Here is a 26,146-nt window from a genome sequence, read left to right as displayed (position 1 = left end):
TTGAGTAGGGCGGCGCCGATTTCAAGAGGCTAATGGACGATTACTAACCGGAACTAACCACAGACGAAGCCAAGGCTAATGGAGTTTATTGTTTTGGACGAGTTCTGTCAACGTGTGTGATTTAGTTCAGCAGCAAAAAAAGAAAAGAACAATCGGCAGTCAGTGTCGTGCAAAAAAAAAGTGTGACACACGTGATTCATTCATGTGTGATTCATTCAGACAAACATTTAATTCTCTCTCATTGATTCTTCTCAGTATCGTTTCGTTTCTGCAACCACTGATATAAAGAATCCTTGCCTCTGCCATGACGGAGTGGAAGTATCTGAAAATAACTGAAACCTGGAAATAATCCATGATTGTTTTTCTGCTAAGATTATGCTATAGGTGTCACTGTGGAAATATGTAAATGGTGAGTCAGATGAATTATTTAAAAACACCTCCAACCTTCTCCCTCCTCCCCCGGCGTTCCGTATTTCCAATCGTCGATATGTCTGTCTATGATTTTCTTTTAAACTCTCTGGAACTAGCGGTGCTCAGACCCACTCCCCTTCCTCCGCAACGCTTATTTTCTCTCCTTCACTCATTTTATTTCAAGCTTTCACAGCTGGCTTGTCATGTCCCTGGACTCACTCCACCATTCAGACTCAGGCAGGTATTATTCGGGAGATAATGGGGCGCAGGTTTGGAAGGAAACGTGAGAACATGGTTTGACAGTCATCTCTCCCAGTTCCAGTCAAGTCCCAGGCACATTGTAAACCAAGTTACTCATTATATAGCCGCTCCGCTCGGCGAGCAACTATTTACTGTACAAGTCCTGCGGGGCAGATTAGATTCCACAGGGTTCCTCTGAGCGCGGAGCAAAATGGCCCAGCAAGGACCTCTATTCATTAGGCCCTTAATTGCTAATTGAGGTCTTTGAATGATTCAGCAATAGCAGCGGCTGTCAGTGCATTAGCTGTGTAATTTATGGCTGCAGGGGAAGCAGGGGAAAATGAACAAGGGTGATAAAGTCTTATTAAAACTGACATGGCTGACGCCAAAAACGCCTTTTGTTGAAATGTGCGCGCTGCTTTTATTTCTCCATTATGCTTTGCTTGATTGAGTGCAATTATTCTTCTGAGTAATTTATGCACATTGTTCACATTATTCATCGGAACTCTGGAGATGAGCCGTGCGTTTCAGACCTCCGCCCCCCATGTTGGGCAGAGAGGCTGCGTTCCAAGTTGACATATGGATGGGCACATTGGTGCCGGTCCGCTTAGAAGGGAGGCGAGAACATACAGTGTGCTTCAGTTTGTTGGCTGCCGTCTTCGGCCAGACGTGCCAACAGACGTGGCCTGGACTTATGTTTTCTGTTGCATCATCTGCCCATTATTGTTGCAGTCAACCGGGTCCAGGGTTTTAGTCGGGTACCAAGACCAGCGCCAGCTATGAGACCATCTAAGACTAGGGAGGAGTGGCTGGATTGATGCCCTTCCCAGATTGGACTTCAAATAAACCTCTCCCTTTTTAAACAATGGAAGCAATGGCATTGTCTTCGCTGTGTTTTCCTTCAGCCTAACTTCAGCTTCTGCCCGTGTTGACAAACACAGAAGACAAATGTTGCGTAACTGTACGAGGGGAACAAAGATAGACCCAGGAGCGGAAGTCATGCCCAAAAAGTCCCATAAACCATAGGGAAAAAATGTTATAATAAACATGTGAGGTGATGAGTGAGAAAGGCTCGGACTGGAGGAGAACGGCAGTGCAGAGGAAGCGTGAGAGTTTGGTCCATTCAGCAAACTTTTTACTACTGTGAGCTACTTCAAGGGTACTTTCTGACCTAAAGGGCCATCAATTTAGCACACACTTCTGAAATAATTTTATTTATTATTGTGGATGATAATAATACACTAATTACATTATTGAATCTTAACATTACTTACCACGGATGCACCTGGGAATTTTATGGTCCTGATACTGATGCCTGGGCTTTGGGTATCGACCGATACCGATCCAATACCAGTGTTAAGGTATTAACCTTCTCTACTTGCTCTGGGATAACATGCTTTACGTAAAGGTAAAAAGGACTTCATATGGAAATACAAACTTGATATTTATTTCTCCAAAGTTTTTACCAACTGCTGCCTGCGCCACTGGACCGTGTCACTGCTTGGAGTGGAGAGGAGGGTATAGGCAGGTAATCAACCTGGGAAAAGTGAATTGAATCTGGGAAAATTTCATAATAAAAGACGATGTGGTGACATTATTTGCATTTTACACAGCATGGGCTGCAGCTCTGGATCCAGCCATCCGCGTGTGACTGAGTGGAGAACTGCTGCTCCGCTCAGCTTCAGGTGGAAATTGAAAACTCCTCTGCAGCAGCGGTGTATCTGCTGTTAGCTGCTGTCATGTTATCGTTAAGACGGGCGCCGTGTGTGACGTCAACGTGAGCACTATACATAGAGTTTTAACGCCAGGATCGGCTCCCGGATCTTCAACTTTTCGGCAATGCTGATGCCACTTTTAAGAGGCTGGATCGGGTCGATATCCGATACCAGGATGAGGATGGTGCATCCCCAATAGTTACCAATGGATTTGCAAGAAATGAAACATAAAAATAAGTCTGATAAGATGGTAATAATATGAGTACGCTTTAATTCACCAGCAGAAATGAATGATGAGCCAAGTGCTCATTTCTAAAGTCCTCGCAGGAGGTATGAAATGGCTTGGCAGGTCTAGTTTGATATTTGCTAGTCAGGTTTTTCAGAGACCGCGCGAGGATCTTGTCAATATAGTAGAGACTCAATGTAGAACCAGTGTTCTCCACACGTCAAGAGAAGCAAGTTGAGGTGGCTCAGGCTCCTGGGAGGAGGCCCCAGGTCAACCTGGTATCCTCCCTCTGTATTCCAGCTGATGATCAGGAGGAAGGAAAGCGAAGTCTGGGCCTCTTATCTTAACACAAACCAAAAAGCAGGAGAAAAATAGAACTGATCTTTTGTTGAAGCACTTTTATTTTTAAAACCTACAAGCTTCTTCTGTCGGACTATGTGTTTTCCTGTCAGCTATATTTATTATCATTGCCACGAAATCGCTGGGCTTTAGATATTATTTCTGTTCTCAGCCTTCACACAACCCAGCGTGCCGCGTTGATAAATCCTCCCTGTTTTAATGCAGCAGATATAGAATTTCGAGAGGAAAACACGTACAGCTCTTTCAAATGTCCGAATGTGAACCTTGTAAAAATGTAATTACATTTCCCAGCACCTTGGCTTCCTTGTCTGTCTGACATTCAGCTGAGCTGAAGGGTTTATTATTGGCATAGATTTCTTGTGTGGATCTACCTCAGTGGGAAACGACTGCGGCCTCATAAGCAGCTTGCAACATGTGAACTCTTTTTGATGTGAATTTGATTTATTTGCAAGATACCTTGCGTTTGAGCAGTTTAGACGTAGAATGATTTCATTTCACCTGACCTGTAGGTGTCACTAGAAACAAGTAATATGGCGTCTTGTTTACCGGGAAATCTTCTCTGCCCTCACCAGTACCCAGAACACAAACACACTGTGTAGACGCAGTTTTAAAAGTTGTTGCATTAAATGCAGAATTAAAAAAAAGAGAATTTAAAGGTAAAAAGTTGTCTAAGCAAGATGAAACTGGAACAGTGGTCAACTGTTTCTGAACAATTTAGTTATAAAAAGAAACTATTTTGAACTAATGAAGGATCAAGGGATCAAGAGGGTGATTGTGAACATACTTCATACGTGGTTATGTTAGGTTTGATGACTGAAGCAAAACAATACACCGTAGGGCCTCTTCAACTGGTCTCAACAGACGACAGAGACCGTGGTGGGGCCCCCTGACCCCAGATTAACTGGCTTCTGTACATAGCAGCAAACACTAGTCTGTTTCTCAAGAGTTGGACCACGCATATCCTGCTCCTACAACGTAACAAAAAGGGTGCTTCATGTTTGATTCAGGACAATTATTTGCTGGCATTTGAAGCATTCTGCAAAACAAATCCGCGTGAAAAGCCCTGCAGCTGTGCCACCCAGCACACACACAACCACGTGGATGGCAAGTTTACCTTCTTGGTGAGTCGACAACATGGTGTCAGTAGGTCAGAAAGTGCTGATGATGCCCCTCTACAGTGAAGAAACCTAATGGCTCCATCATCAGTGGCATGCTAGCAGGACTCTCGCCCCCAAAACCAAGATTTGGATCAGTAGGTGAATCTAAAATGCCACGACGCTAAGCTAGGTATTTTTAAACTGAAGTTAAATGGGTTTGTTGTGCAGCTTTCTTATTTGGGTTACAGTGTTTTGTATGAGTTTGCCACCCATCTGGTGTCCCGTGCCCCGAATGTGGGACCTATAAAGTGAGACGCCTGCTCTCAGCCAAAGGAACAAACGTCCGTAATTATCTCCGCTAACATTGTGAATGCTTTTGTGCCAGTCTGACCTGAATATGTCTCCGGCAGATGTAGTCACTAGCTCTTCCCCTTCAGAGTTTCGGTGAACAAATCAGGGACACAAGGATTTCTTAAATGACGAGTTTATTTGCGTGGAACTTTAAGGACCCTTGGCAATCAGAGCAACACAACAAAGAGCGAACACAGCGGGAAGTGACAAGCTCCCAACAAGAGAGCGCTCCAATCTCGGCTCAGAGAATCTGTCAGCCGGGATGGAAAATAAACAAAGGACTGGTGTGGATAAATATATCAATGGATTTTGGTTTTCCTTGGCGATGCGGTCTGATTTCATTCAACATTAATTTGTGTTGCGGTCTCGCTGCCAGGATGTATCAAACCCATCCCTCTTCTGCTGTCTGGATGTTTTGTGCCCTGGGATGTTTCCACCAGTGTTTGCCAGCAGTTATGCCTCATGCTTCCCCTTAAAAGGCTTTGAGGATCTGAGAGACGCATGAATATTGTATAAGATTTGCCTTTGAAGTCTATTTTCTTCCAGTTTTAAATGAGATTGGAGAATAATATGCAACACAATTTTCCCTGTGATCATTTTGATTAAATTGATGTAATTGACAGCAATTGACAAAATAATGCTTAAGAAACCAGCCAGCGCTCTTCGCCGCTCCCTGATTCCTTTTTATCATTTCATACGACAGTTGTGGTTCCCCGTCTACAGTTCACAAACTCTGGTCTAAACATGACGAAACGTGTTCCAGGTTGAAGTTGAACTTTTCTCTTTCATGAGAAACCCTGACTCAAACAGGGATGCCCAAAATGGTATGATCTGAGGCTCCGCCCCTCTGGTCCACAGTATATTGACGAACTGTAAACGCCATTGTTGAACTCATGTATCACAGATTTGTGTTTGCTGTCAAATATCAACATTAAAAATATATATAGCGTCTGTGTATTGTATCCTATCGTGTGGTGTCGTATGGGTCTCCTCAGCTCCTTACTCTGAGAGTTTCCTGGTGAAAGGGGAGTTTCCTGTTTTTGTCAATATAGAGTGTGACTCCCAATGACAACGCTACTTTGCACACCTCCTTCAATGGAAGACTTGCGGTTCTTCCTGCCAATGAAATTAACACCGTCGACGGGGGTAGAATTTGGGGTTAGATTTAGACTCAGACCCAGGTCAACGGATTTGGAGTAGTAAAATTGTAGCTTGTATAAAAAAAAATGTTTTCTGCACATTGTTGCAAATGCCCTCAGGCTAGTCAAGATGCCTTTACAGACTAATAGGATGCCACTAATGCCCCTGCCTTAATCAGCTTTTGACAATGACTGTCCACTGCAACAGACAGACAGTTTCACAATGACCTGATAATCACAGAATTATCGCCTCACGACTGCCTAATGCCCCCGACAGTGAGTAATCCCTTTGTTTACAGCCCTATGGACCATGCAAATAAACAGATAAATGAATTCCGCCCAGCTCCTGTCCTTTAGTGGAGTGACATCATCCAACAATGGGAAGCCTCCAGTCACAAAATGCCTTATGCAAGTGTGTCATCGCTAGGTAACCAGAATATTTGACAAAATGACTCATCAATAGTTTGTTTTGGTCAGATGGTACATGCTGCGGGGTTTGAACCGTCCAAACTCTCCACGCTGTCACAACAAGTGCACTTCATGAGCAGTGTATGCGGTGTGTCATTTCATCATCCTCATGTCAATTACAAGTGCGCACACACGCACAGTTGTGTGCAATGTTTCCTTCTAAACTGTGCGCATGTGCAACTGCGCTCAGCTGATACGATCTCAGTGCACAAAAACATTAGCTACAGCAACTAGAAGAGCTGGTATTTGAAGTGAACTATTGGCGCTGGCTGATATTTAAGAGCTGATTTCTCTTCAAGTCGCTCCAAATGTGCGTATGAACTGAGCCAATTGGGGGCGGAGTTCCGCGGAGGAGAGAGAATGGTTGCAGCGCATGTTTCAGACGACAATCCACAGAGAGTAGACGCTAGTCAGGGGAGGAGATGAAGTGTGGAGACAGTGAAAGAAACCTATTCCTTCTTCATTTCAGCCTGATCCACACAGGCTCACTGTTCCATGAGGGGTGGTCACAGAATATGGTGGCGTCAAGTGGACAAAATTCACTCTCACAACAGACGGATTCAGGAGCCTTAAAAGTTGCTGGAAGTTCTTTGATATCCAGTGCCCTCCATGGTGTCATGTGACTTCCATGACTAGAGTTAGTTTACTTATTGTGTTGGGAGATCTTGATATATATATTGTGACTATATTGCATTATGATTCTGTTGAACAAATATGTAAAAAATCTATACAACTTAAGGACAATTGAGAGCTTTTATTTTTTTATTTTAAATTTCACACATTCCATTCCTCAATGTGAATTATGCAAACACACCACAGTCGACAACGACAGGTGGCACACGGTGGTCCTGGTGACTGCTCAGTGAGGTTGTGTGTTTGCTCACACATTGGTTGTGTGTCACTATTTTTGTGAGGACCTCTCATTGCCGTAATGTGAGTAGTAAACGTAACCGGGATAGTTAACCAAACTTACACCCAGTTATAATGAAGTACCTTCACTCACGTTTTAACCCTCAGGACAGGCCGAAATGTCCTCACAAGAAGGTGGCTTGTTAGGACTTGGTCTTCACTTGTTTGGCAAAACATGCTCACACACACAGACACTTTTTGCATTTACATTTACTACCATATCTTTAGATGTGTGATGGCTGGAAGGCCAGAGAAGCCAGTGGAGTTGAACAACTACTGCCCACTCCATGCTTGAAATGTGCCGTTGTTTTCCCTCCGATGTTGCTCTGAATGTCAGAAACTATCCCTCTACACAGCATCATACATATTGAAGCACCTGGCTTTTCACATCCAGCTGTTTTTTTTTTTATTAAATCAGCAATAATGTCATCTGGTTGGGTAATGAAGACGCTAATAGCCTCACGTTAGCCTCCCCATTTACCTTTAAAACTCTATTGAGCCCACTTCACATCCATTATTCATTAATCGGGTGGGCCTGCAGCCTGTTCACGAGCATGAGCAGGATTGAATGGAGCCTGACTGGATTGACAGAAGGTCCAGTCCCGTCTGCTCCTGCCCTGATAATTACCCTGATCAATCCGAGAGCACTCAATTGTGACCTCGATGCGTTACGCCGCTCTCAGAAGTGATAAATGAGCTTCCATTGTGTGGAATAGCCAAGAAAACTTCATTAGGTAACTTGAACTTTAAGTAGATTACGAGTGGAGGGCAGTGGTGACGGCTTGTTATTGGTGCTGACCAACAATGCTGCATGGCATCGATGAAGATCTTCAGGGACGTTGGGTCACCTGACTTCACCTGGGGTCATGAACATGATGATTCATTTGGGTTGGCCTATGGGTATGAAGCTGTTTCCTGATATCAGCGTCAAACAGCGCCCCTTGGTGAAACCTGGAAGAATAATGTCAGGTGTCGTCCTTGATTTTGAATCCACGTCTGAATGTGTTGAACTAATCACAGTGATTGGTTCAATCACTCCAGAAGTTGTTTATTTGAGTCGTGGGAGACGCCGTTCTGAGTGGATGATTTTGATGGGACACAGCAGCGCAAGGAGGAAAGCTTGTGTCTTATTTGGGCAGGTGTAAGTTCAATGCCGTGTAGGGATGGGCGATGTGGACAAAAAAAATTTTATTGAATGACACCGATAATTATCACAATAAATACATTTTCATTGTATTCCATGTGTTGGACACTGCAGTCTCTCTTGAAACTATTTTAGGATGAAACTAAGTGTAGAGATGAGAAATTCAATGTTTCACGTCTCTGCTAGAAGCTGCTGGTGTCTCTTAACAGTTGACTTGAACTATGGACCAGTCTGGACTCATTTCCTAGATGCTTTGCTTTTTTTAGATTGAAGAAATATTAGAAATCATAGCATTAGCGCTGCCTGTGAGAGTGTGTCCGCGATCAGTGAAGCCTAATGAGGACGCCGCCGCCAATATCAGAGGGGAGCTCCGTCCAATATCCAACTATTTTCACCAGGGTGTGAAAAAAACAGGCGCCAGCGCACCGACCGTGTCAGAGAACCTGTGAGGACCACTTCATCTAATAAAATAAACACAGATCCAGAGACTCAGAGTCAACCAGTGTCATCGTCAAACGTTCCCTGGATTACAAATAGGTTTAAAACTACGATCGTGAGCCAAAGTCCACCACACTCTCCACAACTGTCACACGCTGGTGTTGGCTGTCAAACGCTGCGGAGAGAGTGCGGCGCCGTCATGGTCTCGTCATGTTCACGTGTGCAGGTCCAATGCAGCGAGTGAGCCGCGTGTTTATCCAGTTTATCCTGAGATGCAGAGTTGCCATTGTGGAGATTGTGTTTGGTGGGATATTGTGTACGATAAGTTATTGCCCATCCCTAACGCCATGGTACGCAACTGCATTTGGCAAGAGATGAATTTTCAGTGGCAGAGCAATAACTTTGTCATTGCTGTGACCACTCACATCAGGATGGCAACAACCTTGACTGAAACTATGCCCCCAACATTTGTTTTGTGCCTCAGTGTTAGAGGTGGCGTGAGAGCGACCAACCTCAGCTCCACCCTCGATGTTTAAGGCCCATGTCCTCCTATTGAATTTGTATTACCACAGGCAATATAGTCTTTCCTGACACGATGGCACAGTTAAGACAATGGCACACTGTGACTGAACTGAAATGTCCGGTCATTTTTACCTGAGCTGATGTCCATGAGTGAAACCAGTCCAATGAGTCCATTTCTTCCCATAGTCTTGATACACGCAGCTCAGAAGGCTGGAAGTATTGGAATGTCATTTGGTTCTTACCTCCGTGTGATTTTAAGGTGATTTATTTTATTGCTTTTGGCTCTGAGCTAAATTTCCAAGCACCCCTTTCCTTCTGCTGCCACGCTGGGGCTGATTTAATAGCTGTTTAAATCAGAGATAGTTTGCCACACACTGTAGCGAGAGACAAAAGCAAATTAGATAAATAAACCTCCCAAGTATTTAGGATCTTTGACCTGCCTCCTCCCAACTATCAATGCAAAATTACACACTCCTATATTCAAAACGTGCCATAACAATGCTATTTCTCTTTATAAAATTGTTGTTAAATTAGACTGTGTGCGGTAAATAAATCAATCTAGAATGGCGTGTCAGAATTGCGGAACCTTTGAATCGACTGCAGCAGCAGCAGCAACATGAAACCTGACTGGCGAGCTTTCTGTGTGCAGGCTGCTCTCTGTAGAGGACTGGTGCGCTCACACTTCCTGATACCCCGCAGGACTGTGTAAATACGCAGCACACTGTGTGCAGGGCACAGGCGGCGGATTTTTTAGAGAAAGTAAATAGCTTGCAGGAGTCAACTGGCATGATTTATTAGCCACGTTTGTGTAACTGAATCATTTTTGTCCACTGAATTGACTCAACTCTGCGCCTTCCTGTGTGTTTCTAACTCTGCTAGAGCCGCATCATTCACAGCTGGCGTTACATTTTATTGAGATTACGTTGGATTATTGTCCTGCAAATGTTGTGTTACTGTGTTTACTGTTCCCTGTCTGTGATAAAAGACAGTGTAAAATGTTGTTGCTCTTAACAAATGTTGCTCTAAACTTCAGATTCATGCCAGTCGCTGGGGCTGCAGTCTCCGGAAAACAGATCTATATCTCCGGGAGGAAAGCAGAAGTGTAATCTGTCTCACATCCGCTAGTTGCTCTTGATGTCGAGGGGCAGCAGCTCTGCTTCATTTTTATCCACCTCCAGCCTCTTGTCATAAAGAAGAGCCAAGGAAACTTGCTCCCCCTCTCACAGCCCTCACCGCCTGCAGACATAGGGGTTGGTAGGACTCTCTGGCTGGGGCTCGGCTGCCTCTTCACCACCACTGATGCTCATTCTTGCTGACGCGGCACTTCTTTTCACTCATTAAAAAAGGACTGTACTTGGATCCCTGTCCTCTGGGAAAGATCATTCCCAACCTGGTCAGAATCCCTTACACTTCTGACGTCAACAGTCTGATGGAAGGTTGTTCTCATGTCACCTGAGCGCACCAAGACAGCGGGAAAGGCCTCAAATAACTTCTCTTTAAGAAAAACTATTGCCTGATCTGGTGTGATATTTCACAACATGAGCAGACATCGGCCTGTTATTTATTCAATATGGCTCCATTGCATTGATGACCCATTTCTTTTAACCTTTTCTTTTTAATATCTCATCAAGTTAGTTCCAAAATAAGTAGCTGCAGCATAGACCATGTAAACTTACCAAAGTGCAGTCATCTGCGGCTGCCATGTTCACAGGGTTCAACTATTTTTTCAAATTATTTTATTAATTATTCTTTGGCTTTAGTTCTCCCCGTTTCTTTCACCTGATTTAAACTAAAGCTCTTTTAATGTCTTGAAAATATTTGGATAAGACACACATTCAGAGTAGTGGAAACCCTGGACATTGTGTAGCGAAAAACATCCCTGAACAAAAGCAAACAAAAGCATCTGTTTGCTCCATGTTTGTTGTTGTTGTTCTCATCCTAGCTGCGATGTGTCTTGTGCATCAGTGTGATCGGTGGACCACAAACCACCTGCACTTACAAAGGTTCCCTGTTGTCTGGAGAGCAAACTTTACATTTTTGTTGTAGTAATAATAATAATAATAATAAATTATAGTAAGAATTTTCTGAATCCGACCGTTGTTTTACTGCTACTTAATACCCCATGATATCCAACATTTTGATGCTGGCAGTAATGCCCCTTTTCGCTCCTCTTGTAGCACCACGCTAGTCAGGGCAAAGCGCTGCCACTGGAAACTGTTGCGTCTTTTCAGTTCACGCCTTAAATTTTGTGTTACTGAATGCTGAAGTATGAAATGAGCCTCACCTGTGACTGTAATCGTCCCTGTCTTCGTTCGCAGGAGGCTTTGCTGCAGGTCGAGGATGACCGGGAAGACCCTGACCAGCAACGTGACCAACAAGAATGACCCTCGCTCCCTGAACTCCCGAGTCTTCATCGGCAACCTCAACACGGCTGTGGTGACCAAGGCGGACATCGAGGCCATCTTCTCCAAGTACGGCAAGATCGTGGGCTGCTCGGTCCACAAGGGCTACGCCTTTGTTCAGTATGTCAGTGAGAGGAACGCTCGGGCGGCCGTGGCTGGAGAGAACGCCAGGGTCATCGCCGGACAGTCGCTAGGTAAGACCAAAGTGAAAGAAGAAAGTGCTGCCGCTGATGTCGTCCTCTCATTTGCTGCCACAGTTTCATTGGGATAGTCTTCATTTCCCTGTCACACATGTCATTAGTTTAAAGACAGGATTGTAGCAGCAGGAACTGGACTCCCCTAATGGACAGTCAGATCGTTAAAGCGCACTCCGATTAGTTCTCAGCAAATCTGCCTAAATCTCCTCCGTATTACTTATTGATTCGTTCATCTCCTCTGAGCTGAAAACAAAAGTCTTGGTCTCTCATTAATTATGAAACACAGTTCTGCAGGGTCACTTCTCCTTCACTGAAACTGAAGCTTCTTAGTCGCCACTCGCGCTCTCACATTGTTGCCATATGCTGGTGCATTCTCTGCTTTATAAAGTGAAAGTCACTGTGGTCTGTGACTTGAATCACAGCAGCAGTGCACGAACCTACTATTAAGTCCGTGGACCATGATCTTTGCTGATGATACAGTGACTTGTATCGATTTTAAAGAGGGTGTGGACGGTGATCTTGGGGTCCATGATCCAGAGAGATAGAAGAGGTGAAGAAGGGAGTGCGGGCTGGGTGGAGACGGCTGTGGCCACTGAGCACGACTAAGAGTGGAAGGGAACCTTTCCAGGACGGATGTGCTCTCTGCCACGATGTATGGTCTAAAGCAGACCACAGCCTTCCTGTAGAACCGGCCTGCATTCAACCATGTTTTTATTGTGCTGAACTGTCAGTGACTTCTCATTAATTTGTTGTCAGAGACTTCTGATTCACAGTTGCTTAATCATTCCTGTTTTCAATCATTTATTTGTGGTAAGGCCTTTTAAATTCCTCTTCATAATACATTTTCCTGTCCATTTTTCTGAGAATTTTTATTGAATTTATTTAACGAATTTTTGATGTTACATTCTGTGATTCCTTGCCTTTTGTATTTAATTAATTTAACATAATATAAATTCCCGTATTTATTTTGTATTATTTTAATCTTATATACACAGTAACTCGAAAATAAAACACAGCCAACAATGAAGAATATGAGACTTAAGTTTTCTGTTATTAATTATTAACAAAGTTTGTCAAAAGCCTGTCACCAATGGAAGTTTAATTGACCATCCCTGACTTAGAGACAGGACAGTAGTGGTGCCTGGTTTAGAGCCTCATTTAGAAGAGTCAGAGATGAAGATTCAATGAGTGTGAAATGAAATCGGAGGAGATGTTGAGGAGTTTGGAGACAAAGTTAGGTTTGTGGAGAGACAGAGTTGGAGCAGGAGGAGAGACTGGCGATGAGGTTCATGACGAAGGAAGCGGCAGGTCTGAAGTAGAAAGAAGATTTGATTCCCCTTCTGTCCATTGCAGCCTTCACTTCACCAGCAACACTGTTTAAAATACTCACTGGCAAAAACCACACAATGACAGTGACTCACAGTTTCATTTATCTCATCCTTTTCTCCCGTACAACGGTCTTCAGTGTGACTATCTCCTCCACAGCAGAGGAGCCTTGAATTTCTCTGTGGCTCCACAATCACTCCACAAACAGCAGCAAACCTGTCCGGCACATTAACAATGCATCGTGTCTCTTGCTGCTTGAGAAATCATCCTCCTGCCCCTGTGAAATCTCACCCTCACGGTCACAGTGCCTTATCTTTTAAACATGAACTTTAGATTTGATTATGCTCCGTTTATATATAGATATCACCTGAGAGGGAGGGAGGGGGGGATGAGAGGGCTCTCTATATCGTCCCGGAGCTCAACCCTCATCTTTCATTCGATCAAATCACACAATGAAAAATGAATTCGATGGAAGCGATGGATTGTTGCAGGTGGTGATCAACTCTTTCTTTACCAACTGCATTGCATCTTTTGCTGTGGCTGACCTCCGTGGCGTTTGATCTGCCTGCTGTTCAGTAGAGTTTGAGTGCCTCTCAGTGGTTGAAACGCAAACTGCATTGCCATTTGAGCGTCTACCTGTCTTGAAAGAACTGTTTGTAAAGAGTAGAGCAGAGTTACATATTTGGACCCCATAGTCCATACGTTTATTTAAGATTTGGTTCTGGGCACACCGCCGTCCTGGGACTGGTTGACCTCACGTTACAGGTCAGGCAGCTCCCTTTTCCAAGCTTATCTCCCAGAATAACTGAGGAGAGCCAAAGCATCTGAGGGCAGAACTGAGAGTCGGCTTTGATCCTGCTCCACTTCCTTGGAAATTCCACCGAGAATGCTCGACTTTGAAGCACAAAACCTAGATTACAGTCCAGGAGCCAGCCAGGGGAATGGTGGGACAGTGGGTGTCCAGCTACACTGGGGGACAACAGGTGTTTAGATGAAAAAATACAATCTAAAAACTTACTGGACCGACTACCAAGGTGCCACCAATCGCCCATCTCACCAACTGGCCTTTTATTTTACATATTTCAGGAGCACAAATATCGGTTCTCAACTGGAACAGGACAAATAAGCCTCCTATAATGTCATTCTGATTTTTTTTTTATTTCGTCTCAAGGCGTAATAGTCAAGTTTTTGGAGAATTTCATTTCAACGGCTCACTCAAAATGAGTTGTCACGAGTCATAGTTTCACAAAACACCACTAGATGGTGGTAAGGGTGAACTGAAATAAAGTGGTAGTTGGTGGTAGAAAGTGGTAGAAGTCCATTACACGGCTGCACAGCCCAGCTGGTACTGGCACAGTTGCTACTGCTGCATCAACACGGTAATGATCCCTCCATTTCAGATCATTTAACTCCCTCTCTGCACTGTCTTCTAATTGTCTGTCCCAAGCGTTTCACAGTGCTGTGACCTTGAGTGTAAGAAAGGTTACTGGTGGTGTGATGGGTCCCAGACGCCACCCAGGTCACACAGGAAACACATTCTCCTCCTCCCTTCACTCTCATTGCACCTGACTGTCTTCAAACATCTGTGCTTGTGAAGAAACATTTGTGGTTTTGAAAGTGGAGTCTGAACCAAACTGAACGAACTGAAAGAATCATTTATTATTTATAATTTTTGTTTGAAGAGTCTTTTGTGCGCTGTTTTTGAGGGTGGTTGGAGGCTGCTGAACTCAGGAACAAAGAGACCATTCAGCAGGTCTTTTAAAGCGCCACATACAAATGAAGAGACATTATTTAATAGGTTGAAGAGTCTGCCATCATCTGCTCCTTTGATGTATGCATTCTCAGATTCACATGAAAGATTTTAATGAGTCATACCATAATTACACTTGTATCGTTGGATTGGATTGTAATTCACTTGAGTGATGTGGGGCTTCAGTGGTCTGACTCCCGTCAGTGGGCTGCCGTCTCGGGGCTCCCCCTGGGAAGCTCAGATCAGTGGTACAGTCTGAAGCCGCTCGGATGCAAGCTTCAGCTCTCACTCTGTTTTTGAGGAGAGAGCTGGACGAAGATACCGCCGGTCGGTCGGGAGGAGCTCACGTTCTTATGTACAAGCCCAGCACCACCATGTTCAGAGGCAGACGCCGCAGCCACAGATGTGAGTACCGGCTGCTCCTGAGGGGGGTGATGGTTGTTGTTGGTTGGCTCGCTGTGGCTCGGGACTTTTGAGTCTGTTCATTGTTTTTTTTTTTGGTTTTTTTTTGCTTTGAGTGAATAGAATTCAGTCCTATGGGTGAAGTTTAGGAGAAAGACTGGGGGCAGAAGAGGCATTGCCTGTTTTGGTGAAGTTAAGGTGCTGAAATCAGGGTGACCCTTAAAATCTTCCTCTGGCTCATTCTACCCTGCTATGAACTTGGACGGTGTGAACATGTATGTAAAGATGAGTCCTGCGTTCATAGAGCGTCAACATTAGGGGTTATGATAATATTATTCATCATGAAATAATGATTTTACACGTTACATGAAAAATACCATGTACAGTATTAGGTGACAAAAGTTTGTTAGCCAAAAAAGCTTTCTTTGGGTAGCAGATGTGAGAATGTTTAGGTGTGTGATATGCTGATATTTGGAGTTTGAGTGGATTAATATGAGAGAAAAATCTGATATTACAAATGCAACATGTGCCTTGTTTACAATGTTTAATTCCTATTCTATGTCTGTGCGATGTGTGAGCGTATGCATGGGTGTATGTGTACATATATAGCTATATTGTTTTTAATATATATAACAAGCACCATGTGGAGTAGCCCTCCTAATTTCATTGTATGCTTTGTCATATACTGACAATAAAGGCTTTGACTTGACTTGACTTGATGGAGGAACTGTTGTGATGACTGAACATGCTTGTTGCCTGACTGTCAAGTAAAAGTATGTCAGATTAAACATCTAAACTGGTGGTCAAGAAGTGATGTGGATTTTGAAAGTAAAAAACAGAATTAAGAGTTAATAACAGTGAATAGTAGTTTAGGTGTTTGGTAGTGGCTTGGTGACCTCCTGCAGTGAGACTTTCATCCAATGGGAAGCCAAACTCCCGCCCACTTCCGCCTCATGTGTCCTCAGTTAACACAAACATGAACGGGACAGGGTCAGTAGAGAGATAAAAGTTTCTGATCTGGCTTGAAATATGGCATGGATCTCACATATGATGTCTATGAATTTTAAAGACACATTTTAATGCGGTGGGAGAACTGCTTTTTATGTAATATGATAGTGATATGTAGTAGCGAACTACGGTGCTGGTCGCAGGCTCTCACTCAATAGTCGGTGGAGTGAGAATCTGCATGTGGGACAAGCTCTGCAGAGTCACGGTGAGCGTTTAACAATGTCAGCTGGCATCTACCTTTGATACCTTATGCATCTGCCTTAGCGTCAGAGCAGTAGGATGCTGCTGTTTCTACTCTGCAACAAAGCTTTTTGTTTTATTGTTATGTTTCTCTGGACTGTAGACAGGAGCTTTTCAATTCTTTGTATGCAACAATACATTCAATCTTTTTTTTCAATCTCTGATGTCAATCAGGAATGGGGTTCCTCATGGCTTGCTCTGTGGACCATTGCAAATCATATGAAACATGCGTGATGTATTCTCTCTAAATTGCTTTAAAATTCATTATTTTCCATGTGTTTTGGTCACAGAAGTTGGGCAGCACGAATGAAATATGGTCTGTCACATTTAGACACTCATCTGACAATGTTATTTCTTAAAGTGCTTCGCAGGTCAAACTAAAAATCACTTTACCTGCGTGGAGTCTGAAGGCAGGCGGCCAAAAAAACACTTTGTTACAGAGAACAAAAGAGCACTCTCAACTTCACACATCTGCGGTCACCTAAAACATAATCCTTGTAGGAGTTAGACAGGAGCGCGACGCACTCCTGGAGTGTTCCTCTGACATCGTAGAATTGATGTCTGGAAGCGCTCAGCGTGACAGTCTGAAGTCTTCTGTTTGAAAAAATGCTCGAGATGCAACAGAATGATGCATGGCTGGACGGAGCTCTGTCTTTAAGAGGCTGGCGATGATGATTTCACTGATCCTCTGCCATTTTTGTCCCAAAAAAGCATCACCAAGTAGTTTCGGTTACATCAAACACATTTTCTGATACCAGTTGATGTTGCAGCACACAAGCAGTGGTTTGTGCTGCAGCTTCACAGCCAGAGTGTTGCTGTCTGGTGTGATGTGGTGTCTGTTGTAGTCTTACACAACCAGTCTAAGTTTTTAATGTTTTTTTTATGATGCGGATTATTATCATGACACCATAGAGAAGAAACCAACACAACAGGTTCTACAGAAGTGCAGCTCTGAAACCTCTCTTCAGACCTGTTTTCACATTCTGTCTGTTCTCGCCTATTATTAGTCACGTCTTTCTTTGCAGTTGAAAACCTCTTGAAAGAAGCTGTGATGAATATTTCTTAGACAAGAATACAGTCTAGCAGACCAAAGGTTTGGAAAGGCGGCTCTGAATATTGTCTCTCATATTGTCTCTCAAGTGCACCGTGGGATTTAAATTTTAAGTGCTGATATAGCATTAATATTGCTCCCCGTTAAAGTATGTCACAGTCAGTTACGTCTTACTCTTCTCATACATTCCAGTGTCGCCCTTATGCCTTAGATTTGAGTGATTTGTTAGTGTGTGGTTCAGACATTCAGCACTACATCATTCTGTTGAGACTTATGTGGGGTCACTGGAGGGCCTATTACAACTAGATAGATGAAGAGGCATTGCTGACAGAGAGGCCCTTCACAGACAGTTTAGAGCTCTCGTGAGCAAAGTACGGCCCTTCGCCTTCATTAACGTGGCCCTCGTGAGGCCAGATCTTACTGCATCATCATTCATTACATTTTTTTCCTTCCATTTTATGGTTCTGTATGTCTGAAGATATGAATTGTGTTAAAATGTATGAGATTCATTTGAATACATAATTTCTTGTTCCTCCAAATGAGTCAAGAAAGTACATTAAAATACATTAAATACATTATTCTGCATGTTTTCCTGTGGTTCTCTTACCAAGATATTTGTACGTCAAAAGATCTTCCAGCGATTCCAATGGTCCATATTGAGAATTAAATGGAAAAAAATGTTGAATTTAATGTGTTTCTTTCTTCCTTCTTTCTGTCTTTTAGCATGACAATGTGGCCTCTCGGTAGTTGTTATTTCCCACCCCTGATGTAGAGTCACCACTCAGCCCCTGTATGTTCCTGGACCTGCCCTAGAGAAGACAGTGAGAACATACAGGTCAAACCACTGCCCCACTCTGCTGATGCTGTCCACGATCAGGCCGATTTTACTTTCCATTTGTGTCCACTTATAAGACAACAGAGTCGATTGGCCATTAGAGCTCCTGATGTGTCACTGCTGGTTACAGTCTCAAGTGAAATGTGCCCTTGAGCAAACTCCAAATGGAGCCAGCAGTGTCTGCTGGTCTGTCTCACATTGCTGTTGCATTTGTATTCCAGCGGCTTCATGTATCGATGGAAGGCTGCGCACCTGCTCAGCCAGAAGTCAGCCTCCTTCCTGCTCCTGGAGCTGTCTGATTTAGCCGTCTCTATGACAGCAGAACCCTAGTGTGGGTCGGTGTTTCACGGTCGTCCATCTGCTTTAAACGCTTTTCCCTAATCGTCCCGGCTGATGAAATACAGCCTCAAATTTGGCCATGTTGCCTCATTAAAGCTCTTCTGGTGCTGATTAAATTACTGCAAAAGTGCTGAGGTGTTGTCTGGAAACAAGTATAATAGAAGGATGTTACATTCATGCAGTTATGCAAAGCCCTTGTTTAGCACTTTTAATACCCGTGACGCCAGACGCGCTCAGGCATCACATTAAAAATCTCCATTCTAACTCGGCTTCACTTTACAAACTCAACTTTTAACTCAATTTCAGAGGCTCAAGAGTCGTAAGAACTCCGCCTCCGCTGTCGATTTATAATGATAAAGTGACTTCAGTTCTGTGCTGATTTATAGCAGGAGCGTGTGGCCGCTAAGTGCCCTGCCAGAGTGAGTTTGTTAGCGCACTTGTGTGTCACACGGCTGAAGATGTTCACCGCTTTATTTGCGTGTTTGTGATGAGCTGTGTCTCAGACGGGGAAAGCAGGAATCCCTGGGTCGCCAGTGTTATTTATTAGAAGGTGTGAAAGTGTTCATGTGTGCAACAGGACAGAGGGAGAGGTGAGCGCTCAGGTCCCGGCCGAGGGACCACTTTAGAGCACTGCTGAAGTCGCCCTGCAGGCTTATTACAAAAGGCCCACTTTACAGCTGACACACTCCTATCATATCATTTTCAGTTACTCCATTACACTCCATGACATTAGGAAACGTACTGTACCTCAAATAAACTACATATCTTTATGTGTATTAGCGGCACGTTAGTCAGTTATTATCAATTATTCAGTATTTTACTAGCATCTTGTTACGCCTGACTATGTTTTGACCTGGAAGGGTCTCCAAATATTACCTTGAAACACCATAATGACTGGTTATTAACTGTCGATGGTCCATTGGTGTTCCCTAGTTTGTAGTGTTTCTTTTCTCTTGGGACCTTCTTGAAACTCAATTTGGATGAGAGGAAAATGAAAGTGTCTGCCAACGTCACTGGCGCTGATAAAAGAGCAGGTTCTTGTTGGACGGAGGATCTGACTGTCGCCCCGAGTGTCTTCTCTTGAGGGCAGCTCTCCAAATCAGATGCCATTGTAGTTAGAGAGGGTTTGTCTGCTGGCTCTGTTTCTGTGGTGATGGACTGGACAACTAGAAGCAGGACATGTCAGTGAGGCTGACACTCAGTTGTTGTTCAGTCCTAGTGCGCCTGGCAGCGGTAAATATTGCAGTGCCACATCCGACCCACCGCCACAGTGGAGTTCATGAAGTATTTGAAGCCTTCTGGCGGGACATTTGCCCGAGTCCGATCCTCAAGGCAGCTGCTGTTGTTTTTGTAGATTTGGAAGCTGTCAACAGTGAGTCACTCTTCGCTGGGGTATCTGTCCCTCTTTGTTAGCTGAGACGCTGTTTATGAGCGAGAGAAGGATGGCTGAGTTTTCCTGTTCGTCCTTGGGCTGCACTCAAGGATGATTGAAGGAGGGTGAGTTGACAGGAAGCAGTTGGTTTCAGGGGGCTGCAGGCCGGTGAATTGAAATATGAAAAGAACCAAGTCCAAATGTCTTTAAAGTAGATTAGAGCACCAATGTTAGCACAGAAACGTGTTTGTGGAAAGTACTGTGCTGTGTTTTCTCCTCCAGAGATATGAATAGATCAGAGCTGCTGACAGACGGCTAATTGGAATATTGTTTGTTCTGCAGATAGAAGGAACAAATTACACAGAGATGATTGATTGTCAAATTAATTAGAAGTCACACACCGGGGAGGAATGGTGTCAGCCAGGCGCAGCCGCTACACATCAGAAAACACTCTCATCATTTTCCCTCTTCGTCACTCTCCATCACTCTTCTCTTGTGATCAACCTGACCTAATGTCCGTTCTGCTTTTGTTGATCTCATCTGAAATCATGATGTGTCATCTTTACATGTATCTATAAACTTTTTTTTTTGTGGATTTCAGATATCAACATGGCTGGGGAGCCCAAACCTTACAGGCCCAAGGTGCCCTCCAAGAGGCCTCTGTCCTCCCTGTACAGGTGAGAGCCACAGTCTGCTGTCAACAGTTCACTGCGTTTACAATTTTCTCTTTTATGTAGCTCACATTTTTGCATGTCACTAGAAACACTTTCGACAATGAAACATGCTGGAGATATACTGCATTAGTGTTACACTTGTCTTGAGTCTTTAATCCCTCGCATGAGGCCAGAGCAGTTTTCACTCCAGATTGTCCATGTTGTGCTTAGATCAGTCGTAGTCTTGACATTCATGGTCCAAATCTTCCTCTTCTTCATCTGAGGAAGCAGATGACCATTTTCTGATTCTTTCTCTCATTACTCACTTTTGAGGAAGATGAAAAATGTTGGACTAGAGAAAGTACATTTACTTAAATCACACGTGGTAGAATGTTTGCTGAATTCTCTGCTAAATTTAGCAGTAAATAAGTTGTAAATTAGAAGTATTAATAAGAAGTTGTATTAATGAGAATTTAACTGTTAATTGTTATGTTTTGTTATGTTGTTGTGAGTGGAAATATTGCTCTAGGGTTTTTACTAAGGATGCCACCACTACCGTTTTCTTGTGTGTGTGGAGTTTGAGGTCTCAAATGCAAGTAATGGTACTTGCATTTGAGTCCTCACCAATACCAAGCACATACACCATTACACATCAATTTACTTTGAGGTTTTTTTTCCACATATATTGTTACATTCCTCTAACATACTCAGTATGTTTTTCTCATACATGTGTGATGATCACAAGTTTCATTGCAGTACAAACACAAATTTTACAAAACTGTCAAACTGACGTTCAAAAACTGTTTTCATTGTATTGGTGGCCATTCTATGTCCACGAGTACGACTACTCCCACGACTGCATCCCAAACGTTCTCTTTCAACACTCTGTTGTGGTCTGTTTTTAACAGATAAACTTTTGTCTCCTGCATATACAAAAAGGAAAAGTTGCAGTTCGACACTTGACAATACGAATGGTCCATTCATCATGAATGAAGTGGGGCCTCTCTCAAATCTCACATGAAATGACTTTTAGTTGCATTTATTTTTGGCTCCACTAAACATTAAAACCCTGTCATCGAAGCAGTTAACATCAACTTGATCCTGACGATGTTGACTCCTTTCTCATGTCCACCTCCTCCTGGTGAGTCTTGTCTTTGCTAAGCTGTGTTCTTCTCTTACAGCGGTTATGAGTTCGACTACGACTACTACCACGATGATTTCTACAGCAGGTCAGCTACTTTGACTTTCACCAGCTCTTACACACGGATGTGGTCGGCTCTAAAGCTTAGGCTTCTGGGAAATGAGATGTTTGAGATTTTGTTCAGTGAAGCAGGAGCCACTGATGACTCTTAATAACACTGTTCACTTGCTCTTCTTCTTTGGCATCACAAGGCGTCTTTAAAGCAGCACATGATCCATGCGCTGGGCCAAGGATGACTGTGGGTCCTTAACACACCATTTCCCTCTTCGATACGGCATGTTTCAGCTTCATCTCCATCCAGAGCCGCTAATGAATGTGGGACTGCAGAGGATCTCTTCCTCCCTCCAGCCTCTCTAATGATGCTTTTATCCGTAAACTACGGCTGAATGTCACACGCTGCCCCAGCTGGCCAATTGCAGCGACGACCAGAATGTATTTTCCCTCTGACATTTTCATTAGTGTGTTTACTTCACGGCCCATTTCCGAGTGCTTTGGCCCTTATTGCGACTAGGACGGTACAGTATATGTCAGAGGCATCACGGGAGAAGGTTTAGATTAAGGGATGTGTCAAGTAGAAGCCTGCTTAGATGCTCTATGACTGATGTGAAGATGAGGAGGAGCTATGATTTAGGGTCATGTAACTTAACTCTGACTTCCTTCTGTCTGCAGGCTCTTCGAGTACCACGGCCGCGTCGTCCCCCCGGCCCGAGCAGTGATCCCCATCAAACGCTCACGCCTGTTGTTGCCGTCCTCTCGCAGAGTGAAGTCTTCCTTCACTGCCAGAGCCTCTTCCTCCTCCTCCTCCTCCTCCTCCTCTTCCTCCTCCAGAGCGATCAATATGGGCTCCTGCATCACAGGGCCCAGATGTATGTCCTGATTCACTGGTTTGACATGACTCAAGTTGCTGGTGTCAGTGAAGAAACACAGGAAACGCAAGTCAGAGTTTAACTAATGCAGTTTTCATGTTGCCTCTCAGTGAAGAACGACCAGCTTGTTTCCATCAAGAAGGAGCTCTCGCAGATCAAGACCAAAATCGACTCTCTGCTGGGGAGGCTGGAGAGGTTTGAGCGGAAACATCGATCAGAGGCTGGTGAGCTTTCGCTGAAACTAATTCTGAATGTCAGATGGAGAGGAGGGATGGGCTGGTTTTAAATGGAGGAGTGGGAGACGGCAGGAGTCGCTGAGGTTGTCACAGCAGCTGCTTTAGATTCAGAGCTTCTCTCTCCAGGAGCAAAGGTTCCAGGTGTGCTGTGGACCTGGGTCATTCTCACTGGATCCCTAGAGGGGAGCATATCGATAACTTGAGTGGGGAATGTTGGGAATTCTTGTCCATGCATGAGTTCTTGGATGAGTATTGGATGCGCACAGAGAGCTCTTGAGACGTCCATCCTCCTGCCACCGACAACATCAATATTGAAAGTTCATGAAAACTTCTCCCTCAAAAGCAACAAGAATTGTGCATTTTTAGATATGAGCACATTTTTTAAGGAGTTCGTGTTGAGGATCTCTTGCATTTAAGAGCTTTGTCATCTGTTCTAGTAGAGACTAAGAATAGAGCCGCTGCTTCTCGTGCAACAAAGCTCTGCACTCCGGCTCGGGAAGAGCTGGTTCTGACTCTATGATTTTATCATGAAGATAATTGAGAACACAACTTGCTTCTTGTTGCAGAGTTCCAGAGGAAGCACGAGGAGGCATACGAGTGTCTCCATGACGACGTGGCCGACCGCTCCGGCACAGATGAGACCGGAAGGACGGCAGAGGTGGAGGCAGGCGAGATGACTGATGGTGGCGAGGATGACTTTGAGGACGAAGGAACCAGAGACATGGTGAGTGGACGGGTGATGAACCACACCACACCGGGTCAATACTGAGCTCTAATGATGGTATTAGGCTCGATTCATGTCACAGTGGGACTAAAATAGTCATCCTTAAAAATCAAGCGTTTAATGATCACAACATCTGCTCAGATTGATGGACAGTTGATGTTTTAGTCTTTGTTTGTTATTATGCAAGATACTGGAATATTCAGACAGCAATATAAAAATGTGTGTTTTATCCCATTCATGTTGCAGTTATTAGGAGAAATATTATTTGTTGAGATGAAATTGTGAGGGGGAAATATTAAAAACAGCATCATCTTCTTGGTCTTCTTTGTAAATTCATGAATTAGTTATAGAGCAAAAATACTGATGAACACAGTTTTAGAGAAATGTTTTTTTTACAATTAATTATATATATGATCAAAGAAAAAAAGTGCTATATATAAATATATAACATTTAACATATTAAATATAATATACTCTTTTTCTTTCACTGTATATATATATATATATATATATATGTAATGTGTTTGTTTTGAAGTTTTGCAGCTATTTTTGGTCTTTAAATGTGCATTTGTGAGGTAATGATGCCTGTTTTTTTTTGGGACTGTGTTCTCATTCCAGATAGAGAATCACACATCAGACATCGACATCTGAAAAAGGTCAGTACGTTTGGTCTCATTTTAAAAAGCTCTGTGGAAGCGCGTCCCAGTTTTGAGGAGAGTTTCCGCCCTCCATCATCTCTGTGTCCCATCCCTGTCTCAGTCGCTGAGGCACGGCTCCAACGACCGTCTGAAGAGCACCATGAATGTGTCGCGCCTCTGAGCACGACTCCCCTCTCGCACTTGAGCAACTGCTCTTTGGTTAGATTAACATCCTGGCTACCGTCTTCTCTCGCGCGGCCGTCCTTGAGTGGGAGGAGAGTTTGACGCAGGTGCAGGTGATGACTCGCCTGTCAATCACTGATGCTTTCGTCAAGGATACCATCTGACCACTTCTGTTGGGATAAAGATGACAGGCTTTCAAGAAGAAAACCTGAGGATCACCAAGGATCATGACGTGCAATGACCTTGGTGGACCTGGAATGTTACCCTCCTGAAATACTCAAACTGGAATGCCTGGTTTATAGCTCATGGATCTTATTAGCCACATTAGATCGAGCTTAGCTTGATCTACTTTCCATCTTTATATTGAGAAACTTTCACTCCTGGACTCCTATCATCCAGTTTTTCTGCATTTTGACGCGTCAGTTTGGAGGTGTTCTTGGCTCCGTGGTCTTCTCACGCTGACTGACTGCTGCAGCAGGGCTTTCAGTGACAGTCAATGTAAAATCAAGTCACAGCTCCTTTTCTAACTCCATAAACACTCTCCAACTCTCTTGTCCTTCAACTCTGCTTTCCATCTCGATGAATTCATCGCTGTAGCGCCATGTCTTTAGCCACGTTCTCACTGAGAAGCCTGTGTAACTCGCGCACTGTGGAGATAGTTCGATAAACACAGCCAGCAGATTCTCAGTTGTGTCGTCCACGACACAATCTTCTCTGTATACTTGCTTGAGACAATGAAGTAATTTAAGACTTGAAGGTTTGGAGTCAGTCAGTTCACTAATTGTGACCACTGATTCGAAACCTCAGTTTTCAAACCTCCATTTCAGGCAGCGCTCCCCTCCACAACGTTCCCACTGAAGCCTCTCGAACTTGTTTTTCAGCTGGAGGAATCTGGTGGCCTGCAGTGCTCAGAGACGCGAGGAGACAAGCCAGCCGAACCTTCGTGATCACGAAGGCGTTTAAAAAAATGACACCGAAGCAGCCGCTGGAGTGATCGACGGCCAGGGACGAGTCCTGAAACCTTTCTGTCGCTTGTTTGCCTCATCAGAAGACACACTCCTGCTGCGGTGGTTACTTCATCTTCATGCTGGTTAGGAATCCTCCGAGATCAGCCAGAGATCCGTCGATAAATTCCCTGCGGACGGATTGCCTTTTGGAAAAACAGGACTCTGTATCTTGTATTTAATATGTTCCCCTCTGTATTGTGCATAACAAAACATAATGTGATCCATCAGTTGGAGCACCAAACACCTTTGTTTTTGTTCATGACTCTGTCTGGTCGTGTGCTTCTGAATCCGAAAGCAGGCAGCTGACAGGACTCGGGATGTGAGAGGAACTCATTACCACGCTCTCTTTTATTCATGCTTCTGCCGCTGAGGTTCCGTCTGTGAATGCAGATCATGTTTGTTACGCGTGTGCACTTTGTGTTTTGTTTACGTTCCGTTGATGGTGATTTTCCTACGGCATGAAAGCAAGTTCCGATGATTTGTATTCATCACATCGGTTGTGCAGCCAAGAGTCGTGACTGTTTTTGGAATAAACTTGTTCCCCAAAAAGAGAAGAGCATTTCTGTCTTATGTTGATCAAGCATTTCAAATGGTGGGATTTTACACGATAGTATGGATGTTTTAATCACTACTTATTTGCATTTTTAATGTAAATAAAAGTCTGTGTGAAGGAAAAAAGAGGGACAATATTAAACA

The 26,146-nt window shown here is 43.8% G+C and overlaps 1 protein-coding gene across 6 annotated transcripts in view; it reads left to right on the top strand.

Moving 5' to 3' along the window:
• The window catches only part of LOC128769785 (RNA-binding Raly-like protein), a 54,871-nt gene extending 28,871 nt beyond the window's left edge, over positions 1 to 26,000 (top strand). For 5 of the 6 annotated variants that reach the window (XM_053883762.1, XM_053883764.1, XM_053883760.1 and 2 more), the window contains 8 exons: positions 11,339 to 11,616; positions 20,544 to 20,619; positions 21,777 to 21,824; positions 22,466 to 22,662; positions 22,773 to 22,886; positions 23,465 to 23,622; positions 24,241 to 24,278; positions 25,325 to 26,000. In XM_053883762.1, the coding sequence (XP_053739737.1) occupies positions 11,361 to 11,616; positions 20,544 to 20,619; positions 21,777 to 21,824; positions 22,466 to 22,662; positions 22,773 to 22,886; positions 23,465 to 23,622; positions 24,241 to 24,273 (882 nt within the window). In that variant the 5' untranslated portion in view covers positions 11,339 to 11,360 and the 3' untranslated portion in view covers positions 24,274 to 24,278; positions 25,325 to 26,000. Of the gene's footprint in view, positions 1 to 11,338; positions 11,617 to 14,592; positions 15,101 to 20,543; positions 20,620 to 21,776; positions 21,825 to 22,465; positions 22,663 to 22,772; positions 22,887 to 23,464; positions 23,623 to 24,240; positions 24,279 to 25,324 lie in introns of those variants that run through there. The other variant, XM_053883765.1, reaches the window with a different exon arrangement.
• Positions 26,001 to 26,146: the final 146 nt, after the last annotated feature.

This window comes from Synchiropus splendidus, chromosome 13 (genome assembly GCF_027744825.2).
Source record: "Synchiropus splendidus isolate RoL2022-P1 chromosome 13, RoL_Sspl_1.0, whole genome shotgun sequence".
Lineage (NCBI taxonomy): Eukaryota > Metazoa > Chordata > Actinopteri > Syngnathiformes > Callionymidae > Synchiropus > Synchiropus splendidus.
This window is presented reverse-complemented; position numbering and strand designations above follow the sequence as displayed.